General features: G+C 40.3%; 1 protein-coding gene across 1 annotated transcript in view; it reads right to left on the reverse strand.

Moving 5' to 3' along the window:
• Positions 1 to 12857, reverse strand: part of LOC131239988 (4-coumarate--CoA ligase-like 9) — a 41697-nt gene extending 28840 nt beyond the window's left edge. Inside the window, exon 1 of the mRNA XM_058237958.1 lies at positions 11726 to 12857. Coding sequence (XP_058093941.1) covers positions 11726 to 12748 — 1023 coding nt within the window. The 5' untranslated portion in view covers positions 12749 to 12857. The remainder of the gene's footprint in view (positions 1 to 11725) is intronic.
• Positions 12858 to 13321: the final 464 nt, after the last annotated feature.

Genomic DNA, 13321 nt, shown 5'->3' on the forward strand with positions numbered 1-13321 from the left:
TAACCCTTAAAAATGAGCTATTCTTTAAACTCTATACAATCATTCTTTTGATGACCAGGCTTCCAATAGAAGCAGCCATCCTTAGGACCCCACTTTTTCTTCTTTGAGTCTGTAGATATATCAGGTAAATTAGATTCAAAACAAACTAAAACTTAATTCTTACCCTTAAAAACGAGCCATTCTTTAAACTTTGTGCAATCATTCTTTTGATGATTATGCTTCCAATAGAAGAAGCAACCATCCTTAGGACCCTGCTTTTTCTTCTTTGTTTTTCCTTCAGACTTAGGCTGATTGCCACCCACAGGAACCATGGAACATTTTTCTGAATTATGCTTTCCTTTCTTATTACCTTTTTGTCACTGATCAAATGTCAATAAGTACGCATTCTGTGTCTTGCTAAACCTTCCGAGTCTCTCTTCCTCCTGAACGCATTTAAATATCAAATCATTCAATGTCCACTTTTCTTTTTTGGGTGTTATAGCTTATTTTAAATTGTAAAGGGAGAGAGTTAATTTTTTTTTTTTTTAAAAAAAAAAACAACAAAAAACTAGGAATCTGTCCTCAATCTTAAGACCCAATGCTCAGATTTAGTGACCATATTAGACAACTCAACGATGTACTTCCTCATATTTCCTTGACCGTTATAGGTGGCTTGAGTTAGACTATGTAGAAGAAAACTTGGCTCAACTTTATCTGATTTCAGGAATTGGTTTCCTATTTCAGATAAAAACTCTTTAGTTTTCTTGATATTAGGCATGCCACCCTACATGGTGTCAAAAATCGAGTTCTTTATGATATTGAAACATTTTATTTGACTTAGTTCGAGCCTATTAGTGCATTGATTTGTGCATCTTGTTTGTCAATCATGCAAGTCCTTGTGTCATATAAGCCTCTGTAAGATGAAAACCGAAAACATAAGAAATCAAGACCATCAAAGAGTAAAGAACATGTAAATAAGATGCTTTGGTGGCCCTAACCCTTGACTCAAAACAACCCTAAAACCTTTAGATGATCTTGACTTAATAAGTAAATCTTTTTTTTTAATCATCCATTAGCCTTAAAAACTTAATTGAAATATGATAATGCTAGAAGATGTGCAAAGCTACTGTGAAAACATACGCCCAAAATAACAGATTTCGAGTGGTGCCAGATCTCATTGAGCAGACCTCAAGGGGTCTTCGATGGCATCGAAGACCCCCTTGATGGCATTGAATAAGAAGTCAGATATGTCCAACAAGAATTGATTATTTTATTTGATTTTCTCAATGACATCGAGGTCTCATTCAATGACATCGAAGGGAAACTTCAATGGTATTGAATAGGTAACTCAGATATGTCTAGAAAGAATAAATCATATCATCTAACTTTCCTGATGGCATCAAAGGTATACCTCAATGCCATCAAAGCCCAATCGATGGCATCAACAGATCCGTTATCTGCTCATTTTTTTGCCGTTAGAACTCAAACTTCTTATAAATGACATTTGGATCTTGGGTATTTAGATGAGCTTTTTGTATAATAGAAGCTTAGGTGAATCCATGATCATATCCCTCATCTCAAGCCTCTAAACCAATAAGTTCTAAGTAATCTTTATTAAGATTAAGACTCAAATGAGGATTCCAACCTCCACCTTGAAGATGTGCTTGAACTCCTCTATTTTCTAAAGATTAGACTCAACCTTTATATGTATACCGTTGTCTAGATCCTCTAGAATACTCATCTACATGAATCCCCTAAGAATTACAACTTTCCATTAGTTGTAAGAGATTCTACCATCCTCCTATCACTTTGGTCACTACATCGGAGCACTACATGCAAGGTGTTTAATCTTAGAGATGGAGCCTTGGCAAAGCATCAACATCATGATCAGGGGAGCAAATGGGAGCTGATTGAAACACGAAAGAGCATTTAAACCAATTAGTTCTAAGTAATCTTCATTGAGATTAAGACTCGAATGAGGATTTCAACCTTTACCTTGAAGATATGCTTGAACTCCTCTATTTTCTAAAGATTAGACTCAACCTCTATAGGCATACCATTGTCTAAATCCTCTAAAAAAACCCATCTAGGTGAATCCCCTAAGAATTACAATTTCTCATTAGTTGTAGGAGATTCTACCATCCTCTCATCACCTTAGTCACCGCATCGGAGCACTACATGCAACGTGTTTAATCTTGGAGATGGAGCCTTGGCAAAGCATCAACATCATGATCAGGAGAGAAAATGGGAGCTAATTGAAACATGGTAAAGCATCAATAAAGCTACCCAAGAAGGCATTACAAAAGAGGCTCAATCCAACAAGTAAGTTGTTAATTGTAAGAGTCCGTATATTCTTTTTTCCTTGTGTAGGATTGAGGGTAAGAGTTTATGACGAAACTCGACTAGGTTCTTGTGTAGGACATTGGCTCTTATGTAGGGCCTAGCTAAATCCAAGTTCTTGTGTAGGATCTTGGCTCCTGTGTAGGGCCTAAATTAAGTCATTGTGTAAGCCACCGGACACGGTTGCCGTTCGTGTTAGTCTCCGTGAGAGCTTCTAGCAGGAGTAAACGTAGGTCCTTGAACTAGGGCTAAGGTTGTTAGTTAGCCTAAGAAAAATCAACTAAAGTCTCTTACGAGAGCCTCCGATAGGAGTGTACGTTAATAAGTTCTTATGTAGGACCGACATTTGTAGCAAGCCTATAGAAAACTATATGAAGTCTCCTGTGAGAGCCCTTCCTTGTATAGGATTGTAAATATTAGAGGTTAACTTGATTTAAAATTTCTGATAGCAAAATCCGGTACACTCATGGGTTGAGTGCGTCCGTCGGGAGTGGGTAGGGAAACCGAACTACTATACATGCTTGTGTTTGAGATTGTCATTTGCGCACTTATTTGAATATGCTTATGTTTTGCATGTTTAATTATATGTATGCATGATTAGATAAATTCTAGGAGTTAATAGTTAGTACATCCCACACACACATGTATACTATTGTTTATAGACTAGTGGCTTAATTGACATATCATTTGTAGTCTATGTGATTGGACCATCTATTGGCTTGGAAGCCTTGAGTTAATTACGTTGCTTAGCTTAATTAGCATTTTATCTTCATTAGACAATTGGGCTTAAAAAGATATAAATTTTATTTGGTCTTAATCACCCCCCTCTAGGACATAGCCATCATTCATAAACTCCATCAAGCTTTCGCATGCACAACCGCGGTAATCCCATTACACCACAGGTGAATTTTCAAGCCTTGTAGTGTGCATTTTATGATTTAAAACTGGAGTCAGATGAAATGGGAGGCTTTACTTTCTCTAGGGCCAAGTCTAAGTCCATGCAACCTCAGATTATTTCAATAGACGACTTCCATTTTGGATAGTTAGTCCCAGTAAGGAAATGTATGGAATTGAATTGGGTTGGAATATTGGAAACAATTATAATTGGACACACAAAGCATAATACCCACATTAATAAATAAACAAGCCACATATAACACTACATGAATATAAACCAAAAGCATCATGCATGTAGTAACATATGATTAATTGGGGCCTTCGATCAAATGACTTACAATGATGATATGGCATAATCATCAAATCTTAGTAAGAGCCCGACGTATCATCATAATTCCTCCTTTGGGCAAAATTATGACATACAAGAGGCTCTACTGAACATGAGTTGACCAATACTAGTAAAATAAATCTAATACACTCATCACCTTTGGGTAAAATGGATTTCTCAAACTTATATCACCAATCACTCCACCTCGCTCTCATCTTACCAAGTAATGATACATCTTTGTTCTGACCACTGTTCACAATGGATACGAATAGAACTTAATGCAATCCCATAATGAAGAGTCACAAAATCCCATATACATGAGTATAAAAGTAAAGATCTTCTCCGTTGAGGTCACTTTGGTGGTTAACACAACCATCTTCAATTCCCACTCCTAAACTCAAGGATTGCCTCATGGTCTTACCTACAATGGACCATTCCATAAGAGTTCTAATTCAGCCCAAAATATAGTTGATATTGAGCACTCATAGGCTTAAACAACTTTAACTAAATGACAGTTGGATTATACTTAATGGTCAACCCTAAATATCAACCATGAAGAATGGGTAAGGGCCCTATTTCAAGCTAGATTAGAACTCAATATCATCATACCATGTATATTGAAATACCAAAGGTCGTCAATCAAGTTAAACCCATCAACCATCCATGAATTTATTTTAGTTTTACTTGTACTGAAAAAATTGGCCCGGATATAATTAAATTTAATAGTTAGAAAAACAAATAGCATCTCAAGACATTGAACCCAAGACTCCAAAGTGGGCCTCAGACTGTCCAAAGAAGTAATGAATGATTAGGCCCCATGGATTTGGCTTAGAATGAGCATGAAGGAGGCCTAGATTAGGGCCCAAAATTGGCAAAAAAAAAAATGGCCTTGAAAATGGGCATTGGATAGGCTAGGAACGGGCCCACGACATACTAAAAATAAGCCTAAAATTCGGCCCATTTTCTAGCCATTCAAGGAGCCCATCAACTAGCCCAAAATTATCATCAAAGTACGCCCTAAAGTAGGGCCTGGGATCTACCCAAATAAGCCTAAAAAAGCCAGCCTAAAGATAGCTAAAAATGGGCCTAAAAATTGCCCGTTGGAAATGGTCCATGCCCCCCTTTTTTAAAATCTTCAACAAGAGCCAGAGTCGTTGTTATCGCCTTCCAAAATTGGATTCCAAAATACAACCAAAATCCAACTTCTAGACCATGTCCAAAACATTAGACCCTATGCATGCAAGCCCAATCGAAATGCCGAAATTGCAGCCTATCTTTGATCAAAGACCTAAAATGAAAACCCTGGTATGTCCAAACCCTAACCTCTACCATCAGTAGGGTTGAAACCCTAATCGTTACTGCCATGTCTTCTCTTTTGCTGTTAACAACGAACAACAACCATCATCATTGAAGAATCTAAAATCCACACAGATCTGGAGAAAGAAGAGAAATAAAGGTGTGGTCACAACTACAGTCCTTAGCGACGACTGCCAGCCCAAACAAAGACCTATTTTCGATCTTAATGAGGTTTTCCCCTTCTACCATCTTCCTCCCTCTCTTTTTATTTTTTTTAGGAGCTATAATGGTGGCAACTATGGCTACCGGTGCAAAATCCAAAGAAGGGGGGGGGGGGGGGGGAGAGGAGTCGGCAGGTTCTACTGTTGATGATCACCAATCATGATCCAAAAACCATGGCTGCCGGTTAGGGCAAGGACAGTTGGCTTGTGCGTGAAGAGATGGGTAAAGGCAGTCAATTTGGCATGAAGAAATGGGTCGGGGTAGCTGGTTTCCATGGCCACTGCGGCCCTAGCCAACACGAGAAAATAGGGTAGGGCCTAGCAATCAGAATGATTTTATGGATTTTTTAAAACCTCAATGCCAACAACAACAACAATTATCGACGATGGCCAACAACCGTCAATAATGGTTGTGCACGGTCTGTCAACTATGGAAAACATGGTGGGTTGTGGACATGGCCATAGAAGCCCTACACACGAAGGCTCAAAATCTGATTTTCAGATTCGACTCGGCCAATGACCCACATGAGGTCCCAGAGAAATCTGAAGTTTGGATCACCCTACGATAATATATATATATATATATATATAAATCCACAAAAATTGATGCATAGGACCTCTAATACCATCTATAATATGAACATCATATTAAACGGATAGTCTATGCATAAATAATGGAGATCATATGTTGTAATCTTAAACGCATACCTTGTAGGAAAGACATTCCCAATGCCATGATGTCACTAAGAGAACCCTGAGGAAAACATCTCTATGGGATTAGGGTTTTCTGTATATGTGGGTGAGGTAACCAAGATATGTATTTATGAGAAAAGAGGGTCAGAGAATCTTACTATCAAACTTCCCTCATATAGGGTCTCCATACCGTAGATTCCCATATTCGACATCCCACCCTAAACCTGTCTTTAATGATCACAACTTTACGAAGCCTACTGAATTGCTCAATCTGAATAATCCAATAGTCATATATAAACTGATGATCAAGTGTGGCCCACCTAATAGGAGTCTTACATGGCTCACTTGAGATTTAGATATCTATCATGTTTGGGATCATGTCCTAAAATGAACCGGTGAAGCGGATGGATAGAGGGAATATAATACAAACATCATAGTGGGCCCTACAAAGAGAAAGTCACGTCCCTTCTAAGGAAAACCCTACCTTGAACTAAAGTCAGAGGAGATATTTGTTCACAGTAAAAGAAAGATAGAAAGAGACTTCTCAACTCGGTGCCCTCTCCTTCAATCTCTAAATTTTTCTTAATTTTATAACTAAGAGTACTGTAAGTTGTAACACTTCAGTTACAACTAGGGACTTAGTTCAATCACTTGATTTGAACTATCCATTAATACCAAAATATATTTCATAAGCTACCATGCAAAAAATCACACAAGTAGTATGATCCAATCCATCCTTGATTTACACTTACAAGCCATGGATAAGATCATTACAATTTCTTAACATGCATGAAATCATTTCCGTCCATTAGGTACCCTCTCTCCTCATTTGTCCTTAACCCCAGTGTGCAAGTTGATTCAACACTCATGTGGGCCACCCACAAAAAATTATATCGAAAATCTCTAAGTTCACATGGTATGCCCCACTCGAGTCCCATAATAATTTTGAGTTCTTTTCATCCTGATGAGACTCATCAACGTGTTGACCCTTTTTTCGGTTTCAATTTCGATCACGTGATTTGTGTGGGCATGCTAAATTGAATGTGCAACTCAATTCAAACTAAACAACTATGACCCCAAGCACCGAGATAGGCACATATGTTGGAAATTGATCGTATGTGACCAAGATCGAATAAGATCGATCGGCTATTCAACCACTTGCATAGCATTGCTTAACATGATCAGGTGATTATTAGAGGGAGGGGTTCATCCTTTGAAAATGGGTTACACCTTTGTCTTCCATACAAAAGGACTTGTTTTCAATACAAATAAAACAAGAAAGAAATTCTTATAGTCGGCCACGAAGAACAACTATATAATGCTTTCTGGATGGAGAATTTGTTTGATACTCGAACTGCATCCATCGTATGAGCGTAGACTTGAATTACAACTAAAGTTAATAGCTACTTAATTAATGCTACCATTACACCAAGGAATGTAAATGACATATAATTACACTAAAGAACATAAGTGATTGATAATGCTAAGGAACATAAGATAATTGAAAGATAGATTTGGTTTGGTTTGGTTGATATGAGACGCCTTCTTTTGCTGAATTCCATTTCTATTTATAGCCTTAAACTAACTATCTAGATGCTTCCCACGTTCTGAAAGTTTCTATAATCATGTCAGCATTATTAACCTTCTGGAGCCATCCTTCTAAGCCTACCATCTGTCCTATAACCGCTCCAAGCTTCCTTATCGACTCAACCACGTTCCACTTGGCTATCCTTGCTTTGTGGATGACGCGTCATCGCTCAATATATGTCAGTTGTATCACTGCAAAATCCTCTTCAGATATCTCTACAGATTTCAAATACATCACACAACTCTTGTAAAATTACATGTCCCTCTTTGATTGGCACTCGTAGGAACGAATAGAAATATGGCATAACATTGCCCCCCATTCCGCTTCACCTTTGGTAAAAGGTGAAAGCGACATGTGACCCCTAAAAAATGTAGTTGTTCTTTAGGCCACGTGGTGATGCTTCATTTATTACGCATGACCGAGATAATTCTGAATGACGGTTGTGTTTTTTATGTAAAAAATAGAGAGTATTCCCGTAGCGACACATGTATAAGCATCTTACAATACGAAATCAAGATTTACACTCTAATTAATGCACACGATTATGGATGATATAAACCCCATTTTCACACGTTTCTAAGTTTCTCAACATTTCTTTCTCGTTTCTTCATTTTCAAAACCCTAATTCTCTCATCCCGACACTGGCTACTTCTTTATCCTTTGTCTCTCCAACCTTACAACAAGTTTCTAAAAATTTCACTAACAAGATCATCTTCAAATTGTCGCTCAATAATTATTACTGCCTTGGCCTAGCCCTCTTTATTGAAATTGAAGTTGATGAGATCCACCCAATGGGCCATTTCTTTCCAAACTGCACTGGCGAGAACATACTAATCCAATCCTAATCAATTCCCGATCCTTCCAATGCCCTAAAAACTTCATGATCTTGGGCAAAACCCGTATTAGGATGGAGTGATTGGTTTGCCAGTATTGCTACACAATATGAGGTTTCTTGGAGAGAGATTGACATCTATAAATGCATCAAAATGTCACTCTATAATTACGCACTAGATCCCCCTCTGTTCATTGCAGCACCATCATTTTAAAATTCATCCACAAACACCTTCGGATGCGGCTCCATGAGTCTGACAATTTTGGATGTTTGTGCTCTTACCCAGCTTCTTTCCTTCAGTAAAGGCCAATGTAACACTTGAGCTGAAATGACATTGGACCCTAGGTCGTCCACCAGTGAGCCGCCCCAGGAATGTGTTAGGCAGTTTACATGGGGCGCACGTGCGTAGCATCAGAAAGTGGGAGTAAATAGGATCAAACGACGACCTTCACAAATTATGAAAAGGTGACGTTGTAGACACAACTAGTCCTAGGTACGACCGGGACCCGAAATGGATCGCGAGGGCTAGCCCTCTCAAGATCCTTTCCGATAGACTAAAGTAAGCATAGGACACTCGTCGAAATTCTGCTAAGTTCGAAACTATAGGGAATCATCAGCCTCACTGGCCTTAAGGCCCATCGCGGATGGCTAACCAAGATGGTCTCTAGAATTGCTCAACTTGGGCAGGCAGGCAGCTACGTGCTTGAAATGCACGATTCTCCTAGGCATGAATCTGAAACTTAGGCAGGCAGGCAACTAATTAGTTTAAGGTCTCTAGATTTGATTTGGTTTGGTTGCTATAAACGCCTTCTTCAATTAAATTTCATTGCTATTTAAAGCCTTAAACTAATTATCTAGATGCATTCCATGTTCTGGCAATTGTTATAACCGTTTCAACATTACTAACCTTATAAAGCCCCCCTTAAGCCTATCATCTATCCTTTAACTAATTCAAGTTTCCTTATCGAGTTGACCATGTTCCGCTCGTCCACCCTTGCTTTGTGGATTACATTGCATCATTGAATAGATGCCAACTATATCACCACAAAAACCTTTTCGGATATCTTTACATATTTCAAATATATCATGCAACTCTTGTAAAATTACATGTGGCCCTCTCTAATTGGCTCTTGTATAAATATGGTACAACAATCAAAGAAGAATGTATTGAATTGAACGTAAAGCCATAATAAGCCGTACACAAAATTAATCGTGGGCGTTCTATCTCAACCATTTCTCATGGTATGACCTCCAGTTTTAGATTTTCATGATTCTTGGGTTGAATGGTAACTACGTGAATCTCGTGAAAGTTTCACCAATCTGACTCTAGGTTCACAAAAGTAGCCCTAGTAGGTACCTGGGTGCAATCTATCCGCAGAATCGGCAACATGAATTTCATGCAGGGTAGAGGGTGCGTTTGATAATCTAGGGGCGCATATGACAATTGTTAAAAAGAGCTTATAAATTGTACCCATGCCATGACAAGTCATATTAAAGCGTCTAACTATGATAAGATTGGTTAATGCATTCTACCTGATTTTTGGACAGTTGTTTGTTGAATTAAGGACCATTGGATATCCTCAGTTCTAACAGTAATAAATGTCCTCTAATCCATTAATTAGATGGTCGAATGATAATAAATTTTGGTTAATGCATTGCTTGTTGAAAGGGAATTTCGTTATTTACAAAAAAAGAAAGAAAAAGAAAAAGAGTTACCCACGTTGTGTAACCATTTTTAACAAAATTTAGGGGAAAGTAGTCAATGAAACTCAAAATAGTGAGGTAGCTTAGTAACAACATTTTTAAAAATGTACCAAAATGTAAATTCTATAAAAATTAGGTAGTAAATTATAAATTATTCTTTTAAACAGTGTCTTTCCCTAGTTACTTGGTAACATCAGTGTTAGTGAGAATTTCTGCCATAAAAAAATGGTAAAAAAAGGTGAATTTATGATGGAAATGGGCTCGTTTGGGCTGGGCCGGGCTTCGCCCGGCTTAACCCCAATCGTCCGTACTCTTATACCGAACTAATTAAAAAATTGACAGACTCCCTATTTTTCAATTTGAGCTTACCCGGTCGTTGATTAAGTGAGGTCCACGTGCACAACAGTAAATGCTTAGAAGGATGGAACCGAGGACACGGATTAACCACTGACAGGTTAAGTAAGGAGACTCACAATTGACGTGACGTCAAAGTGTTATGTGGCCCACGATGATTTTTTATTTTTTTTGGTATCCACACCGTCCATCCATTCAAAGTGATCATTTTAGAGCACGAGCCAAAGAATGAGTCTGATCCAAAGCAGTAGTAGATCCCACCACATAAAACAGTAGGCAAGATTGACGCCCACCATTAAAACCTTCAAAGAGCCATAAAAGTTATTGATCAAGCTGATATTTGTGTTTTCCCTTTTTTTCCATGTCTATATTAACTTATAAACAGGTTGGATCTCAAATAAACATCATGGTGGACCTTAGGAAGGTTTCAACCGCCGGCGTCACTCTTCCCCACTGTTTTCTGTGGTGGGTCTACTCCAGCTTTCGATCCACCTCACTCTTTGTCTAATACCTTAAAATGATCTCTCCAAATGGATGGACAGTGCGGATATAACACATACATCGTGTTAGGGCCCACAGAACTTGGTGACGTCACTTCAATAGTTAGTCTCGCTACTCATCCTGTCGGTAGCTAATCGGCGTCCATGGAACGAACGGTCTATATTCAATAGGCAGGTGTTGCCCAACCAAGGATTGAAATCGGATATAAGTGGTATGCAACGCATGTGCGTGGTAGGACCGGACCATTGACACCGATCGGGAACGGATTGGCTACTCCCCCCTGCCACCTGACACCAGCCATTGACTAGTAGTCTGTACTCTGTGGGCCCCACTATGATGTATGTGTTTCATCCATGCCGTCCATCTATTTTTATTGATCATTTTAGAGTATGAGACAAAAAATGAGATATATATTAATCTCAAGTGGACCACATTACAGGAAACAGTGTTGAATTAACTTAGACAATTAAAAACTTTTTTGGTGCCATGAAAGTTTTGGATCAAGCTGATATTTGTTTTTTCCCTTCATGATATTTGTTTTTTCCCTTCATCTAGGTCTGTATGACCTAAAAAACACTGGAGTTTTGGGGCCCATAAAAGTTTTGGATCAAGCTGATATTTATTTTTTCTCTTCATTTAGGTCCGTATGACCTAAAAAACAACGGGATATCAAATAAACAGTACATTGGGCCTCGGGAGGATTTTAATGGTGGGTATCCAATCGATATTGTTTTACTGTGGTGTGGTCCTCTTGATATTTATATCCCGCTCCTTTTTGGGGTCAAGCCCTAAAATAATCTTTAAAACTGGATGAACGGAATGGATGAAGGCCCGCAGAGCACCGACTATCAGCCACCGGGCGGGTGGCAGGGGGAGTAGCCAATCCGTTTCCGTTGGACAAGTCACACAGAGTCTAGAATGGCCCAGCCAATTGCCAAACTTGATTAAAATAGCCCACTTCAATGGGTACAACGCTTCCCTCATCCACTCACCTGGCCTAGTTGGACGGCTGGGAACCTGGACTTGAACCGCTCGATCACCTCTTTGCCTAGGGGCGCTCCGCCGGAGAGCACCCACTTGAGCGACCTCAACCTGTACGGATCCACCATATCCCCTTTCGTCATTGCCAACACCACTGGCGGCGCTGCTGACAAGTGCGTGACCTGGAACTCGTCCACCGCCCTCACCATCTTCCCCACCTCAAACCTCTCCATCATCACCACCGTCTCTCTCATCGACACCGCCTTCAAACAGTAGAACAAACCGACCATATGGAACAGCGGCATCGTCACCAGCACAACCGCCGGCGGCGCCCTTTCCTGCCTGACGGCGTAGATCCCGGCCAAAAGTGATATGATATTCCGGTGGGTCAGCACCACTCCCTTTATTTTACCGGTCGTCCCCGACGAGTATAGGATCGCCGCGGCATCCGACTGGTTGGGCTCATCCGAGGCGGGATTGACGGCAACCGAGGCGCCACGTGGTGCGATCATGGAGAGGAAGAGGGGGGAGTCGAGAAGGATGGTAGGGAGGGAGGGAGGGAGCTTTGGCGCAGACGCTGACGTGGCGAAGGCAATGACAGGGCGGCTGATGTGGATTTGGCGGGAAATCTCGGGAGGAGTGGAAGCGGGGTTGGAAGGGGAGACGACGACGCCGAGGGAGAGGAGAGAGAAGTAGAGGACAGGGATGTGGAGAGACGGAGTGGCGAGGATGAGAGCAGTCTGTCCTCGGGAGAGGAGGGGTTTGAGTGCGGAGGACAGGGATTGTACGCGGAGGATGAAATCGTGGTAGGAGAGGGTCTGTCCGGAGGTTGAGTCGATGAGAGCGGGAGATGAAGGGAGTGGAGATGAAGAGAGGAGGAGAGAGAGAGAGTAGGAGCCGGAGGAGAGGGGGAGGGAGAGAGGAGGGAGAGGAATTGTTGGACGGATACTGTGGAAGGTCTTGGTTGCAGCGCAGAAGCCCGTGATGGGGTCGATGGATGGACGGTTTGCATTAACGCTGTCCTTGTCCGCCATGAGAGAGAAGTAGCGAACGAGCGAGCTAGCAAGAGGGGATTTAAGCGGATGCGGTTTGCGTGGTGTGCCACACGACACCGACGTCCGTGTGTGTTGACGTCACCGAATTATGTGTACCATCATACGTATATGTTGTATCCATCCTTTTCATCTATTCTGTAAGATTATTTTAAGTCACGGCCGAAAAAATTATGACAGATCCAAAGCTCAAGTGGATCACACCACAAAAGCTTTGAAATTTAACACTTTTTATTGAAAAGTTCTCGGGACCATTGAATTTTTGGATCAATTTAATATTTGTGTTTGGCCTTTACCGAGCTCCACGTGACATTATGGACGTGGTAAATTTGAGTCGGGATGCTCTGTTATCAAGTCAATAGAGAATTCCTGATACCCAAATTCTCATTGGTCCACGTCACCACTTACTAAAAAAATAAAAATATAAAAAACAGCTTCGGATGCCAAACCATTAGGGTAACAGCAAGTCTCTATTGACCTGATAATAGAGGATCCAGACTCGGTAAATTTTAGAAAAGTTTAAACGGTAAGTGTCATTGCTAAAACTATTTATGG

This window comes from Magnolia sinica, chromosome 3 (assembly GCF_029962835.1).
Source record: "Magnolia sinica isolate HGM2019 chromosome 3, MsV1, whole genome shotgun sequence".
NCBI classification, from domain to species: Eukaryota; Viridiplantae; Streptophyta; class Magnoliopsida; order Magnoliales; family Magnoliaceae; genus Magnolia; species Magnolia sinica.